At 40.2% G+C, this 18036-nt stretch overlaps 1 protein-coding gene across 2 annotated transcripts in view; it reads right to left on the bottom strand.

Annotated features, from left to right (window-relative positions):
• The window catches only part of VAV3 (vav guanine nucleotide exchange factor 3), a 315096-nt gene that overhangs the window by 242061 nt on the left and 54999 nt on the right, over positions 1–18036 (bottom strand). For both annotated transcript variants that reach the window (XM_080916200.1, XM_080916201.1), the window contains exon 2: positions 2229–2345. In XM_080916200.1, coding sequence (XP_080772326.1) covers positions 2229–2345 — 117 coding nt within the window. The remainder of the gene's footprint in view (positions 1–2228; positions 2346–18036) is intronic.

Below are 18036 nucleotides of genomic sequence, written 5' to 3'. Positions count from 1 at the left end.
AAGCTGAAGGCTGTAGGGTAACAAGCCCAGGTTCAAGTTCAAGCCACCAACCCAGGCTCCATCCTTCTTCAGTCTCAGCACGATCAAAACGACTTCAGTAACCAGAATAGAATTCATTTGTCCACAGAACTAAAGAGTCCCTTCCTTTACATTCAAGTTGTTCTAATCTCAATTGTTCCTCCAAAGCTTCTTCTATTGTCTGGTCAATCAAACCGGCCACATAATGCCAATGAAACAAACTGAAGCATTTTAAAAATTATTTCTAAAGTTTCCAGTCTTTCTCACCAGATCTTAAATGGGGGAGGGGTGGCTCCTTGATAAGATTTTAAAAGCCAGATTTTGCTTTCATTTTTCATTTCCTTAAATCGTTTTTTATTTTCCATCTCCTCAAAAGAGAATGGGAGAATTATGAAGCCAGGAACATCTCTCCCAGCTTCCAGAACAGCCATGCATCCTGGGCTCCTCCATTTGTACTTCAACTGGACTTTCCTATCTTCCCTGGTCACAGAGAACAGCCATAAACAGGCTTCCCTTTGCCTACTCACAACCTGGCTTTCTGTTCCTTGTGCTACCATATCTTACCCGCCATCACTTGTGACCTCAAGTCACTTAAATGACAGCTTGCCTGAGATAAAAGCTATTCCCACTGTCATCTGCTCTGTTTTCCTCCACCTTAGCAAAAAAAAAAAGCCTGACAGCCACTAGGCTGGGAACTATTCAAAGATCACAGAATGACTCCAGGGCTAAGCCAGATGAAAAGCTATCCATCTTTGCTCTATGTCCGCATCAAATTCCTAATATTTCTGTGACAAGTTTCTGCTAAGCGCTTGGGTTTCATTATATAGCCAGATACTGCATCGTGAAAGGTAAGTAAAATGCCCGTCTCAAACAGATGTCTGAGAAGATGCTAGCAACCAAGTTAGAGAATGAGAATGGGGATAAAGAGGTGGCACAGTGGTTAAGAGCCCTGTTGTTCTTGCAGAGGGTCAGGTTGGATTTCTAACACCCATGTGGTGGCTCACAGCCATATGTGACTGCAGTCTCGGGGGCTCTGAGGGTACCAGGCATATTTATGGTGCACAGATATAAATGCAGACAATACACTCTTACATACAAATAATGAGTCTTGCAACTAAGAATCAAAACCAAAGCCTACCCTATGTCAGACACAGAGCTGCGCCCTACAGTCAGCTTGCTTTGCTTTCTCTTCATACATGCATACTTTCATAAAATAATGTAGTAACCAGACTCAGAGCTGCTCACGGGAAAGGGATTTGGATTCATATCACTTCATTAAAAATGACTGTAGTTTTTTGAAAGTACGGTTTTAATTTTTAATTAATTCATTGATGAGAGAGGGAATGCCAAATTCTCTCGGATGCATGTGAAAGTCAAAAGACATCTTGCGAGAGTCACTTCTCTCCCCCATGTGGCTCCTGGGCATCACATGTGGGTCATTAACCTTGATGGTAAACACCTGTACCATTAAGCAAGCTCACCTGCCCAACAATACATCTGCTTTCACCATTGGTTTAGTATTCACCAAAGTCATAACATAAATATTAAAACTATTTTTATGCAAAAATATCACTGAAATGCAAGCAACGGGACAATCTCCCAGGAGCTCTGGAGCTCCATAAGAGCACGTGTTTTGTATGTGTGAAGCCCTGGCTTTGTCCCAGCACCACCCCATACCCATATTTCATGTCTTTTTCAGATAATTGTTCAAAGTGTTCAGATTAAGAATAGGACAATTTGCCTTCTCAGCTTCCAAAAATGAGCTACCTTGTATATAAATAAAAGGTTTGAGGAAGTGTGTATTGGCCCTTGAACATAAGTGATGGATCCACCCTTGGCGGGGGGTGGGGGGTGGGGGGTGGGAGGAGACCGGGCGAAGAGCCGGAAGGAATACTTGTGCATAAAGGATGCCCCTGCTTTAAGTTCCAAAGTACTTCTGACCTCAGTTCCAAAATCATTGCTGCTGTTTGATTCTGTTCTTTTGAATGGGACTTATTCTTATTTGATAAGCCATTTAGCTGAACCATGCAGAAACATGGACCACTTAAGACACTTCGACTTAGTTAAATACTCTCCAATGAAAATTTAAATGCTAGGCAAGGGCTAGGGATGCAGGTCAAAGGTGAAACACTTTCCTAGCATGTACAAGACACTGGCTCAAATCCCAGAACTATATAACAAATCAATTAAAAAAGCAAATATATCAGTACCTTTCCAAAGTCACGAACATCAAAGAGGTCAAATGCTTCGAAAAGTTCACTTTTCCTCATTCCAAACGTATCGCAGCAGGCGGCCAGAAATGTCCGGATATTCTTCAGACAGAGAAACTGAGGAACAGAAAACAGCAGTATGTCGTGAGTTTTTCTGAGTGTGAACTGTCTTCTGTCCCATATAAGCTACAATAAGAGTGAGAAGGACCATTCTATCTTTCTTGTTCTATTGTTTTCATGTGTACACGAGTCATACAATAATGCACCCCATATACAAAGTGTGCATTCATCACCTTCATCCCCCATCATCCTCTCTTGTCCCCAACACCTTCTGCTTCCCTTCCTCTTCCCAAATACCCACCCCTTCGGTTCTCACATCTTTTTGACATCTCAGTTGTGAATGTCAGAAGCAATATGCAATGGCTAGTGGAATGTCTCCTTATTGCTTCTGATCAGTTCAGCAGTGCTGTGAACCGGCTGTAGCCAGACAGACGCAGCTTGTAGCCTCTTGAAACTTACACTGCAATCTGAGATGACAATTGGTCACAGACAGATACAAACTAAACCCAACAGTTTAGCTTATGTCTTTATATGGCACCTGGAGAAAGGGTCCGGAGAGCAAACAAGCAGAGGCAGGTAGAGCTTAACTAGGGTGCTTAGAAACAAACTCTCTGAGAGGCAGCCAGAGACATAGGATACCCTGACTTAGGAGTGTCTGCAAGAGACATCAGAGCAGAGAGCATGCAAGGGAAAGGTAATCAAAGAGGGGAGGGATCAGAGAAAAAAAAGACCTGATGGATAGCCTTTATTCTAATACAGGAAATAGCAGGTGTTTGGACCAAAAGTGAAACAAAATTCAGTGTCTCACAAGGGTCTTCAGGAGCTGCTGTGCGGCTGGCAGAGTGGAGGACAATGGGGTAAGCTCCAGGCAAGGAAACAGGAAGCTACTGCAATAAGTCCAGATGACAGGTGATCATGGACAAACAAGGAATTATACTCCCATGGTGACATCTGAGGTGCCATCGGTCATCAGGAGGCAATTGGATCTGTAAGCCTATCACCTGGACTTCCAACCTAAGTCCCGGAAGCTCTAGAGCAGTGGTTCTCAAACTTCCTAATGCTTCGACCTTTCCTGGTGAGATGACGACCCCCAACCATAAAACTACATTTATTGCTACTTCATAGCTGTAATGCTGATGCCGTTATTGATCAGAACGGTGGAGATCATCGCTGCCTACAGAAGTTGGCAGTGAAGGTTACAGACTCTTTGACAGTAGTAGGTACTATAGGGTCAGGGACTGGGGCAAAAGATTGTCTGGAGCAAAGATGACCCAGAAAGAAGCACAGCTGCACTGTGAAGTCCCTGAGTGGGCACAGGAGAGGGCTCCTTTGTGAAGTGCAGAGGCTCACCTTGGACAGGTACACGCCCAGCAACAATCAGGAGACAGTCAGGAAGATGCTACTGACAACTTAAACCCCAGATGCTGCAGCTCACTTTTACTATCCGAAAGGCACAGATCTCCCTACACACATATTTTAGAAGGAAATTAATGCTGGGTTTGCTTGTGACAAGTTCTTAAATTGTCACCCACGGTAACTTGGAACTAGCAATGAAGACCAGACTGACCTTAAACTCAAAGTAATCCTTCTGCCTCAGTTTCTCAAGTGGACAGTGATATTAGGGACTAAGTTTCCGCTCTCAGTTTAGTAAATTAACTCTTTTGAAAATATGAACTGCCATGGCATGCATTCTAGACTTTCATGTACTTTTGTCAAAACTTTAAATAGATGTAGCTTATAATATGTCAATCATTCCAAAATAATTTCAGAAATTTAATCTCCTGGTAGCTGGTGTGGCCTGTAATTCCAACTCACATGGGAAATGGTGTGCTGGCTAGTTTTGTGTCAACCTGACACAAGCTGGAGTTATCGCAGAGAAAAGAGCCTCTTTTGAGGAAATGCCTCCATGAGATCCAGCTGTAAGGCATTTTCTCAACTAGTGATCAAGGTGGAGAGCCCAGCCCATTGTGGGTGGTGCCATCCCTGGGCTGGTAGACCTGGGTTCTATAAGAAAGCAGGCTGAGCAAGCCAGGGGAAGCAAGCGAGTAAGTAACATCCCCCCATGGCCTCTGCATCAGCTTCTGCTTCCTGACCTGCTTGGGTTCTAGTCCTAACTTCCTTTGGTGATGAACAGAGATGTGGAAGTGTAAGCTGAATAAACCCTTTTCTCCCTGACTTGCGTCCTGATGTTTTGTGCAGGAATAGAAACCCTGAATAAGACACATGGGAAGGAGTACTAGGAGTTCAAGGTTATCCTCAGCTATGCAGTGAGCTCAGGGTTAGCCTCAGCTACCTGAGACCATCTCAAAACCAGGGAACAGCAACAAAAACAATGCAAAACAACAACAACAAACCCTTACTCTGCAGTGAGTACAATATCAGCACGTGAGTAATTTTTGCTTCTTAGTTTTTATGCGTTTCCAAAGCACTGACGGTCAATATTGCACCTTGTTTTGGTTTTATAATAAACTTGGAGGAAGCTCATCTTGCTTTCTCTGCATCCAGATTCATCATGGACTTAACTTGAGTTTTACCCTTTACAGGAAGCATTCTTGGAGGCGTAAATATTTCAGGAGGGGTTAAAACCGCAGGGGAAGCATCATAAACCCTTTGAAAGGCAAAGAGCAGCCAACCAGGATGCAGCAGCTGCTGTCACTTTAAAGATTCATGAGACCTTTACTACACAGCGACTCTGCTTGTCCCTCCTCCACACAGAATCACTTATTTACAGATTAAAAGCCTTGCATTCTGCCAAGACAGGCAATAATTACTCTCTGGGGGATTATGCAATTGCTCTCTTGCATTTATTTTTTTTTTAACGTAATTAAGTGAGGAGAGACTCATAGCTCACCAAGGAACAAAGTACAGTTGCAGATGCCACCCTCTGAAGATGTCTCACCAAACCCACATTTTCCCCATGTGTAGGAAAAAAACCACAGCAGGTCTCCACCAAATGCTTTGATCATGAAGTCAGAAAGTCAAGAAACATCATTCAATGTCGAAACAGTTGAAAACAGTCAGGGAGCCTGAAAAACAGGCTTTGCATTTACTGGAGCCAATTTTAACCTTCCTGAACTTTCATGAGTTCAATTCTCTTCCACTCAACAAGTGTTCGCTGGATCCAAGCGAAGTCACTCGGGTGCCGCTGCTGCTTTTCCAGGGGAGTGGCTAGCCTGATCGCCCTGTTTAGTACCAGGTTTTAGCCAAATGGTTTTGAACGCCTGCAATATCACAGATACTGGAAACGCTAAAAGGCTCCACTTTAAGCTTTTCTAGTAACGCTCCCTGGAGATTTTCATAGTGCTTCAGAATTTGGCTGACAGCAGTAGGCTCTGTATGCGCTCTAGACTCCTGGGTGTTCTGTTGTGTGCAAAAACCAGGAGCAGTGCTGAGGAACAGAGGAAGGGGGTGTGGCATCATTATGAGGTCCCAAACACAGCTGAGCCCACCAGACACCCTGCTACCTCGGACACTGACTACGCTTTCATTCTGCCCATTGTTTCCAGTTTAAGAAACCCAACACAAAGGCCGAAAGAATAATATACCCATAATATACCCGCACCATACTTGACTCATTCCACAATCACAACAACACTGTGTTTGCTTTTGTGCGCATGCCCCTTATTACAAAAAAAAAAAAAAAAATTATCTGTGCTGCTTGAAAGGAGGGTGCAGACATTTTTATTCTCTGCTAAGTCATTCACCGTGTGTCTCTTAGAAGTTAGGGTGGTTCCCTATATACCAATAGCATCAGCACACATCAAAAGGCCAGTTCTCATCTTATTTTCAGATTTAATTTAAAGAGAACTAACAATTAATACCCATTAGCTATTCAAATTTCTGGCATTCCAACCTCAGTCTCTTTTTATTTTTATTTTTTATTCACCCAAGCTAAGGTCTTCTCCGGTGGTCTGTACTGCACTTGGCTACATCCTCTGTGTAGTACATTTTATTTTGACACACTTTTAATTAAAATATAATTGTATCACTGATCCCGCTAAAGCAGCCTCTCCAATTGATAGCGTCTTCTCTTTTATTTTATTTTGACCTGTACTAATGCATAAATACAACCTGCTAAGTCATTCTGTGCTGTTTGTGTGCATATGTTTTCAGATCTGACCACTTTGTACTGAGTAACCATGAGGGGGTTCATCCCTGGGAGAGATTAATTCTCTCTCAGGAATCATTAGCTGCCCTGAGTTCTTTGTCTGGGAGAACCCTGGGCTGTCTCCCCCTTCCACGCTAGCATGCCTACTGATATGGCCAGTGCTCACATCTTACTTACACAGTCATTTCTAGAAGAGGCAGCCTCACAGCAAATGTTATACAGTGTAAGAGTTCTCTTTGTTGAGTTTTATGAAGAGTCCATGGCTGTCTTAGAAGACATCCCACATTATTCATTCATCTGAAAACGGCTCCCCATAGAACCGTTACCCTGTTCTACCAGCATCTCTACTGCCTGCGGACTGAAGTCTAATTGGCAGAAGTAACTCCTACTGCAAACCTCACACTTCCTCAGCTGGGAAGGCACTGTGTGCAGTTGTCACACTGCCTGGCTAATGCTGAGGTTCCTCATTTGCTGGCATTCTCTCTATCTTTTTCTTATATTCCTACACAGTCTGAATGTGAAAGTGCATTGTCCTGTGGCTGTCTTATCTGCAGACCATTTCTCACAAGGGCCGTCACTGACCGTCCGTGCTCTTGGTCACTAAGCTTGGGACTGTAAAAGAATGAGTTGGGTTTTTGTTTTTTGGTTTTTGGTTTTTTTTTTGTGTGTGTGTGTGTGTGTGTGTGTGTGTGTTTTTTTTTTTTCATTTCCATCTTCCTTCCTATCTATTAACTGATGCTCTTTTTTTTTAAATCATCCCATCTGTTTTGTAATGTTTTCTGTTGTATATGAACTTATTTTCATGTGATCCTAAATTTGCACCTGGAGGAACCTTCGAATCTGTCCTGTGCCCTTCTGACACATCTGTTTCATTTTGTGGTCTCTCTGTCTTACATTGTCTACTTTACATTTTCCATCCTCTGTTTCTGATATTGGCCACTTCTTTAGACAAGTCTGCTTTTGTCTGTAAGTGGTATTCAGAAACACAAGAGCAGCCAGCAACTTCAGGATTATAGCCAACAGCTACCAGTGAACCAACACCTCTACCTTCTGCAGGAATGACTTAGCTTTTTCTAGCTCATTTAAATAGAACTGGCCTATAAGACCTCAGATAGACCTCAGATATACCTTTTGAAGAATTTTATAATCTTCTTAGATAGCCTAGGAAGCCAGCATGCATCTGAATATTTTCAAAAGAGAAACTAGATCATTGAAGAGGACCCATAGCTAGAAAAGATGTGGCTCACACAATGTCAGCCAGCACAAATTGTCCTGCTGTCTGTGCATTCTTTGGGATTCAATGGCATTTCCTGGTCTTTTGTATTATCTGCTATAGCTGATTGCCTCCAGAGAGATATTTCACAGCACAAAACAGGCCCATCGTTTTATTTCATAACCATCTCTTATTTTTGACCAAAAGTTATGCAACTTTATTAAAGCATCCCAGTTATTCACATGAGATCACTTTAAGTGGTCTTGGAATTTAAATCTTTACAAACTAGAATTAAATAATTTTTTTAAATTTTATTTGTATCTATACAAGATGAATAGCTAAAGATACATGAAACTGAAATAGCCATCTGTTTATTTTGAAAATATTAATGAGATGTCCATTCTATTATGTGTTAAACATTGTAAATTTCCTAAGATCCTTGAGTGGATTCTGATTTATTAGCATATTAAAAAAATTAACTGAAAGTATCAAAACTTGGGTCCAGAAAGTAAATAGAACCCAGACTTTCTCATCTACACCTCACTGCAGTCATTCAGAGCACAGAAAACCACGCTGGAGTTGCACAATAGGGTGGCAAGTCCCATGCCAATGTGCAAAGATTCACTGAGAGTCCTGGAGAATAGAAACAACCATCAGAAATAAATGTCACACTATGCGACCTGAGGAGTAAACGTTAATAAAAGAGAAATCTCTGGTATTAGGATGGGTGTGTGAGAAGGAGAGATAGGTAAGGCGTGGACCACTGTAGGCAGGGAAAGAGAACACTGGACACGAACCGGGAAAAACAGTGAGCAAAAACTGACGGAGAGAGCTTGCGCTTACCCAGCATGCCAAGGAGTTCTCAGCGCTATCCTAGATGTGCTGAGGTTAAGGAGTTTTAGGTAGAAGGGCTGAGCACTAGTTAGCATTGCATTTTCAACGTTTTTGAGCCTTTGCTCTGTTCTAGGTTTCATGAGAAACACTGATACTATTTAGTCCTCACAACAACCCAATCAGGAAAATTTTGTTTTGCTTCTCCATCTACAGAGACTTAAGAAATTTACTCAAATTTACCAAATCACATTTGCCAAAGTGGTGGAGTCTAGATTCTTCTGACTTCAGTACCCACATCCTTAACTACTAAGTTAACTACTGATTTCATGTTGCAGGACATGCAGAAAATAAAAAAAGTGGCTTTCTTTTTATCATGTCCTAAGATGGATACCAAATACAAAACTATTGGAATGATCATGTGTTAGTCTAACAAGAAGTGGTGGTTATTGAGAGGGGAAGGATGGAAGAGTAGGAAAAGAAAGAACTCTAGGTCCTGTGGGAGACGAAGGGGTGGGAAGAAAAGACTTAAGACCATGCCTGTATCTATTGTCACTGAACAGCCAGCCCTAGCATTCACTGAAATGATAACAGCAAATGAGGGTGAGCTATATGAAAGGAGGTGACAACAGGCTGAGCCAGTTAATTCTATTCTTCGTATGTGCAAAGGCCCTGCCCATAATGAGTGAGTCTGACCTTTCCGAAGTCCCCACAGATAAGTGATGTATTTTAACAGCAAAGCCACCTTATACTCTCTTGCTTCCTTCATCTCTCTGCCCCTAAGCAAAGATGTGAATAGATTACTTAATCAAAATGGAGCGAGAGAAATGGCAGAAAGGCATACAACATCTATGCATGACCTTCAAAACTAAAACCTAAAGTTAAAGCACCAGCAAGGCCTATGACATCCTAAAATGGTACATCAGGCCAAAGCAGTCTGGACCTAACCAAGGAGCTAGTGTAAAGATTGCAGCTTTCAGCCAAAATTCCAGCACAGACAGGGACAGAAACTCACAAAGCCCTAACCCTGGCTGGGAGCTCCGGCAGCTGAAGGCTGCTGGGATAGAGTGTCAGTTTTCTCAGGAAAAGTACAACCTACCAGAGATGGTTCTTTCCTTCTATCTGGGCACAGGGGACCAAACTCAAGTTGTCAGGCTAGTTGGGGCAAGCGCTTTTCTATGATGAGCCATCTCTGCCCCTACCCCTCTTTAATTAAATGGAGTCAATCATATACCTCCTGGAAATTAAAAACAAATTGAAAACGGGTTTTCATCTGCCTGAGGACATGTGTGCATTTTCCTTGTGGGTCAGCAGGTAGTAATGGGGTTTCATGGGCATTGTTCTGTGAAGAAAACTCTGCTTGGCAGCATGGTATCTCCAAAGCAGTTCATCTGGACCCTGATATGACAGACATCCTCAAGGACAGTGAGGGAAGAAGGCAGACAGAGGAAAAGGAGGTTTCTTAATGTTAGCCAGGTTAACAAAACACCAGCACGATTCTCCTCCCGGGCTCGGACTCGACTAATTCCTTATGTTTTTTTAATTGCTTGTTCAAAATATACTAATGAACACCATTTAAAGTCATCAACTGGGGATTTTTTGTTTTGCTATTGTTGTTAGTTTGTTTGTGCTTAATCTTTAAAGGTCAGATGCAGAGCACACTTATCACGCACGCGGAAGTCAGAGGACCTTAGAAGCTAGCTCTTGCTTTCCACCCGATTTGCAACAGATTCTCTTGCTGTTCACTATTCTGTCCATCGGATAGCTGGCCACTGGAGGGCTGGGAATCACACACACATGCTACAGTGTCTGTATTTACATGGGTCTTCGAGATCTAAGTTCAGGTCTTCCTGTTTGTGTGGTAAGAGCCATGTCCTTAGTCCATCAAAGTTTTTTTGTTTTATGTTTATTTAGTGACAGTGTGCATGCATGCAAAGCCTGGTTTCACTGGCATGTTTTAGCTCCTAAGTGTAGGGCCAGCTTGCAGATTACACATTCATCTCTACAGCACCTGGCTCACACCCTTTCTGGAAAAGACCTGCTGGATGGTAACATCTATTCGTCCAACGATTGTCCCAAGAATCTAAACACTGTGAGAGCAGAGAATGTGTGTTTCATCTTTATATCCTTGGAGCCCTTCCAACAGCACCTGGCTTTAAGTAAACTTCTGAATGAATGTTGAAGTAGCTTGTTTACAGGGGGAAAAATGACTACAAACCATCCTTAAAATATTACAAATTCTAAAAGCAATACACTGGCCGCCAGAAAACCCAGAGTAAAGTTTTACATTAAACTGTCATCACATCCTTCTAACTAGATGTCAATATAGCACTATATCTTTTTATTAAGTTACTTCAAAACCTTTATGAGAAGCAGGAGAGATGGCTCAGAGGTTAAGAGCACGTGCTGCTCTTCCAGAAAATAAGAGTGCTTCCAGCACCCAAGCTGGGAGGTTCATATCGACCTGCTAACTCCACCTCAAGAAATCTGATCTACAAGTTAAATAAATAAAAAATTTCAAATTATTAGGCTGATAGAATCATAAATTTTTTGTCTGGGTTGTTCTGGAACATGGTTCAGTGCTGGGCTACTAGCTGACAGTCCGCAGCACTCAGGGGGCATATCAGCACTACAGTGGTGGTTAGCAAGGGTAGCAATGAGAAAGGAGCAGTGGCGCTAAGCTGCTAATGTATAACCTGGAAAGAATGAACGCAACCTACACACCACATACACACATACTCACAACACACACTCACAACACACACTCACAACACACACTCACAACACACACTCACAACACACACTCACAACACACACAACACACACTCATAACACATACACTCACAACACACACTCACACCACACACACTCATACCACACAGATACACACACACACACACACACACACACACACACACATACACGCACACGGCTCCTCAGAACAGTTGGATCAGAAATAGAGTCACCTTCTCTGTGTCCCCTTAACTGAACGGGGGCTGGTGGAGTCCCTCCCTAGAACACAGCATTCACCATGAATAACTCATCTCTGTAGCCTGTCACTTTTAAAGACAAGTCTTACAAATCTGCCTTTCACACATAATGCCAACAAATGTTGCTGTGCTTTTCTGTTTTCTGTTGTATTTTTTATTATTCTATTTTTATAAAATATATTTTGATCATATTTGCTCCCATCTCCTCAATTAATGTCTCACAGATACATTTCCACCTCCCAATTCCAAATGAATGAAATATCTAAATGCTAGACAGGAAGCTCTGAAACTCCTAGAAGAAAGAGTAGGAACTATACTTAAGGTTATAGTTTCAAGGGACTTTGAATAAGGCCCCAGTTGCCAAGGGCATAAGACCAATAATCAACAAGTGGGACTCCATAAAATGAACAGCTTTCTGAACTGCAATGGAAATGATTAATCATCTGAAGAGGCATCTTACAGCATGGACACAAATCCTTGCTATATGATGAAGGCTATACATCTCACACTTATACAACCAAGCACCAATCAAACAAACCACCCAACTTAAATAGTGGGCTATGGAACTAAAGAATTCTCAGAAGAAATGCAAGCCTCTAAGAAATATCATTTAATATTGAAATATGCTTAAGAAATATACAAGTTAATCATCCTCACCCTCAGGGAACTGTGACTTAAAGTTCTTTGAGATTTCATCTTTCTCCTGGCGCAGTGGCTAAGATTAAGAAAATATACTTCAGTAGACTCAAATCAGATTTGAGGTCAAGAGGTTCAAGCAGAAACTGAAATGAATATTTCTTTGGGAAATAGTGATGTTGTTAATAATGGTAGTTATAAAATATAGTGATTTTAATACCCTATGTCAGCATCATGTAAAGACCACAATATTCTTTGAGATAAAATTAATTTATATCCTAAATTATCACAACACATAAGAGCATAATTGCTCATTACAGCTTTTAATTGGTTTTCGTTATATTTTTAAAAGTCTGTTTAGTCATTTTATTCTTCTAGATACATGTTAAATGCACCCAATTCCAAAATTTAAATATTGCAAATTCTAAAAGCAATAAATTCTATTGCTAGGCACAAGTCATATTATCTTCACTTCAGAACTCTGGGTGTCTAATCACATGAAGCCAGGACACAGGCATGCCCTCACTGCATTCAGCTAAGACACTAAAGCCACATGTCACAAGCACCGCACTCAGATGGCTGATGGCAGACTCTGTGTGGGTTGATCTCTTTATCTGTAACCCATATACATTTTTATGACAAGCCTTCAATTTTCCAAGTTTATTTTCTGATTGCTCATTTTCATGACATTATAAAGGAGGGATGATAAATCATTAAATTGGAAAGCACTAACAGATCATCTAAGCTCTGACAGTCTGCTATTCTGGTTCCATCTAAAAATGTTGGCAGATACTTTTTTTAATGTTCATAATGTCACTGTCTATGAATTTCTGATTTTGAAGAAAAAAACATTTAAGATTAATGACTGCTTTACACTCTTACAGTGTTCTTAAATAAGATAGGGGTCAATGTGGTTAACCTGATGCTGTAGGATTGTCATCATTGTAAAGCAAGACTCCTGAAGTACAATTAGAAATGAAACACAGCATTTCCCCACCTGAATTAAACTTCAGAAGAGAGAGCAATATATAACTTTTCTCAGAAGTAAACACAATCAGATCAACACAATCCTTAGCTTTAAACCAAGTAACCAACCTTTCACCATAGGACGCTTGAGGGGCCTGCTTTCTGTCTTCCTTACTTTCTTTCTTAAATACATTGTGAATTAAAATATAATCATATCACATCCCTTCTTCCTTTTCTTCCCTCTAAGCCCTCTCTAACCTCCAGACACTGTATCAGCATTATGTAAAGACCACACTAATTATTCTTTGAGATAAAATTAATTTATATCCTAAATTATCACAACACATAAAGCAGTAGGCTTCATTTCATGCACATTAACTCTGGAACAAAATTATTCACATATTCCCTGTCACTGTTTTTTTTGTGCTAAATGTCACCCTGTATCTGCCCACATTTCTAACCTCTAATACTGCCCTTGTGGCCACACGCCTCCAAATTTAGCATCAACATCAAATTTTACATAAGCCAAAAGACAAGATATTTGACATTTTGCAGTTGAGGACTTGGAATGATGAGAAGACCTCCCCAACAGCTTTGACAGTAGTCTGGGTTCTTTGGGGGCTCCAGTGGGGCCACTTTGCTCAACAGTGGGATTAGATGTAACCCACTCTTTGTGCCAGAGGCTTCATTAAGTGCTGAGAGATGTCCAAGAGTATTTGGGGAAGAGGAAAATGTGATCAGAATATCTTGTAATGAAAAAACTATTTTCAATAAAAGAAAAGAGAAAATAGAACATGAGCAAAAAACCAATAAAAATTTAAAATATTTTTTAAATGAAAAAAGAAACTCAAGTAAACGTAGCAAGTGGATAGCTAATATGGATGTGATTCTGTCTGACCCCAGCGACCATTCTGAATCAAAAAACTAAATGACCTTCTTACAGCCACTCCTTTTTCATGGTTATAATTACTAATGTATAAATTATAACTATATTTTATGCTTCATTGTCACCGTTCTATGCATATGTATGTATGTATATGTATAGTATATATGTGTATATACATGTGTATATGTATATATATACATATACACATATTTTTATGTGACCATACATGCTATCTCTTCATCTTCTGTTGTTTTCTACTCTCTTCCTTCTCACTCCTACCTTTCCTTTTCTTCATATAATCTAACTTCTGCCTTTGGAATTTTAAGATTATGCATGTAAGTGCAAACCTATAACACTTCTATTTCTGCTTGCAACTTAACATTTTCCATTTGTTTTTCTTAAGTTGCTACTTTATTCATTTTTTCTGGGGCTAAATAGTATTCCACAGTGTATAGGTACCATGTTTCCATGGTTTACTCACCTGTTAATGGAAATCTAAGCCAACTCCATAATTTGGCTCTTATGATAGAGCATCAATAAACATATATGTGCAAGTAACATTCTGATCTTAATTACTTTGGTGATTATTATTAAAGGAATAGTAGAAATGGATCATGTTCCATTTCTGGTTTTTGAGAACTCTCTGACCTGTTCCCATGGGAGAAGTGCCACATCCTTAACAGCAGAGTCGGGATTTGCACCCACATCTCTGTGTGTTACAGGCTGTTCTCTTCTCCTGTTCATCTCATAAGCAAGGAGTACAGTCGAGTGAACACTACCAAAGGCATAGGATTACAATGATGCAGCATTACCGGAAGGACCATGGCCAGCACTGAGTGAAGAAGGGAACGGGCCACACAAGTCCACGTATTGTCTGGACTAGAGTGGTTCCCACGTTAAACACTGCAGTGTAAATGAGAGTCAGGCACGGTTCACAGTGACACCCATCTTCCCTTTCAGAAACAGGGATGCACTGCAAATGGTAAAAACCACACAGCACATTTCAAATGAAACGAGAATTCTAAATTTATCTTTTACACTCTATAAACCACATCTTCCATTACAGGCCTGGGGAGGCAACGGATGCCTATCATGCTAAAGCAGCAACACTTGACTCAGGAGGTTGTACGAACCAAAAAGCACCTTCAGTTTGGTAGAAAGCAGCGAGCTGAGTGTCTGGATTACAGAGAGTATGTCTGAAGAGGGTAGAAGATAAAGTGTTTGCTCGGGTTGGAGTAAGAAATCAATGTTCAAATTGATTAAAATTCAGTTCACTGGGAAATTTTGACTCTTTGACAACAGAAAACTGAAGGAAACAAACAGTGGAAATTAACTTGGGGTAAAAATACCTACTTGCTCATATTGCCTACTTTTACGTTTATTGCCTGACATGTAGTCTTCTTTCTGGTTTATGCTCCAGGTTTCACCGTCTATATTATAGAAAAATGATGTGCAGGGTTTCTTCCTAGAGTCTGCGTGACAACTTATCCAAGCCACCATGTTGCTGCTACACTAACACTATACTTAACTATTGCCTGTAAGCTACTTGTAACTTGTAAATAAATGCATTGTTTAGTGTGTCTTGTTAGAGTACTTATACATCCGTCTATTTACAAAGCAATCATATGTCTGTCTGTTTACACAGTAGAGTATACTTATTTTATTACTCATTTCTTGTGTCTTTTCTTATATAAGGTAATAATATTAAACCCCGTCAACATTCAGATCACCAGGAGAAAAAGTGGATGAATGGGAGAAAACAGACAAAGGAATCTCTCTCCTGCTCGTTGCCAGTCAGGTACAGGTTTCTTGTCTCACATCTTCCATGTGCATGAGGCTTGAATCTGCCATCGAGATAACCTTCTCTTAGCCTAGATGTCTTCTGTTTCAAACCATTTTAAACATCAGCATTAGTGGTCTCTCAGCTGGTTCCTTTTCCATATGCATTCCAGTACGGGGTCAAGCACTAAGCTAAGTGATGACCATCAGTACTACAAAGAAACATCTAGATCACTGGTTCGCAGTCTTCCTACTGCTGTGCCCCTTTAATACAATTTCTCCTGTTGTGGTGACCTCCAACCATACAGTTATTTCACTGATACTTCTTAACTGTAATTTTGGTACTGTTATGAATCATAATGTAAATATCTGTTTTCTGATGGTCTTAGGCAACTCCCGTGAAAGAATTCATGACCAACAGATTGAGAACTGCTGATCTGGATGGTTCTAGATGAAACAACTAGAAAGGCTCAACCAAAATCAGAAAATACAAACATAAAACTTAGACTGACAGCAAGAATCTTGGTCACATGGCTGAAACTTGAGTTTCACTCTTCAAATTAGATAGACTGGGATAGATAGATAGATATATAGATAGATAGATAGATAGATAGATAGATAGATAGATAGATAGATAGATAGATAGATAGATAGAGATAGATAGTGACAGACAGACAGACAGACAGATGGATATGCAGATAGATCATGTTGCTCCCAGGAGTATCCATTCACAACATCATAAGAAAAATAAATTTCACAAGGAAAGTGTTTAATTTGAGTTTTCAGACCCTATGTATTCTGAGTAGTTATATGAAACTACTCTTAATTAAACACCAAATATAATAATGTTCTTACATTGGCCAACTTTTTAAAATTAGGCTGCTATGGCTGTAATACTAGTTCAATAAAGAATATATCACAGAGGGAAAGCTAAGTTCATTCCCATAAGCCATCTGGAGTACACACGATGTGCTGACTATAGCTGCCACATTTCCATGCCTGCCACTGTCCCCGCTTGATGACACTTACAAATGCCCAAAGCATTTCTCATACATAAACATCTAGGAATAAAACTAATATTTCAGGCAAGTAGAGTCACCACTGCCCAAACACCTAGAAATTAAATACTAATGGAAGCAAATTTTCAGGCAGGCACTGCTCTCAGCAAAACTCTTAGTCAGTGGTAGTCTCACTACAAAGAAAGAACTTGAAAACTACATAAAAATGCAATTCCTCTTCTTAAAGAAGGAAAGGTAGATGGAGGGAAAACTGAAAATTTAAAACAGTAGCAGATTATTGGGTCAAATGTTCTCCTCTACCATCATTTCTTCCTGACTGCAGAAAGTTTCAGAATAACTCTGAGAAACCTCAAGTACCCTAAAATCTCACTAGAGAGGGGTGACACAGATCTCTTAGCACATAAAGCTTCATAATGAGAAGCTTGGAAAAGCTAAAGTGATTCCTAAATATTGGCAAACACAAGAAAGACAGAGGCAGACACAGAAAATCTGATGATGTGACTTGGTATAATTTAACACAATGGATGTTTTCTTACTAATTTCTGAATTTTTGTAGTGATGCATGCCAAATACTACAACATTTAGCCTATAAACTAAGAAATGGAGGTTCAAAGGCATCTGGAGCTTCTTCTGTCTTCTTCAGTTAGGTAGATTTATCATATATATATTATATATCAACTATAATATCAGATTATATATCATATATCACATTGTATATCATATTGTATATTATGTAATATGTAGTATATATATTCTCAAAGCCTTCCCAAAAGCACTTTTAAAGATAGAGTCAAAACTCATACCTGTGTGTCCTAGCTGTCTGAAGTTGTCCTGTCTACTACTATACATCTAAACGTTTTATCTTGCCTGATTTTCTTTTTGACAGGGTTACATGTAATCCAGACTGACTCAAACTTACTGTGCCCCATTTTATTATTGACCTCTTGATTCTCCCAAGTGCTGAGATTAGAGGAAACATCAAAATTTCTTTGTCATATGTCAAATTTGCCTTCTAGTTCATTAGATAACTATGTTAGTCTTCACATAAAAGGTAGTGTCAACTACTTGGTTTTTACCTAACTCCTTCTCTCTCTCCTCCACTGTCCAAGTGCCCCACAAAGCATTAGCTCTCAGAAACCATTAGCTGAGAAAAGAATAACAGAAAGAAAGCAGTTGTCAGCAACTCCATGAAGGGACAGCTAGTTTCTACAATGGCCAGGAGCCCAGTGGAGCATCACCTGGCCCATGCACCAGCCATGTAAACAAGGAGTTTTTCACAAGTCTCCTGATGATTAGTATATGTTCTCATTATTACCATAA

This window comes from Micromys minutus, assembly GCF_963924665.1.
Source record: "Micromys minutus genome assembly, chromosome: 4".
Lineage (NCBI taxonomy): Eukaryota > Metazoa > Chordata > Mammalia > Rodentia > Muridae > Micromys > Micromys minutus.
This window is presented reverse-complemented; position numbering and strand designations above follow the sequence as displayed.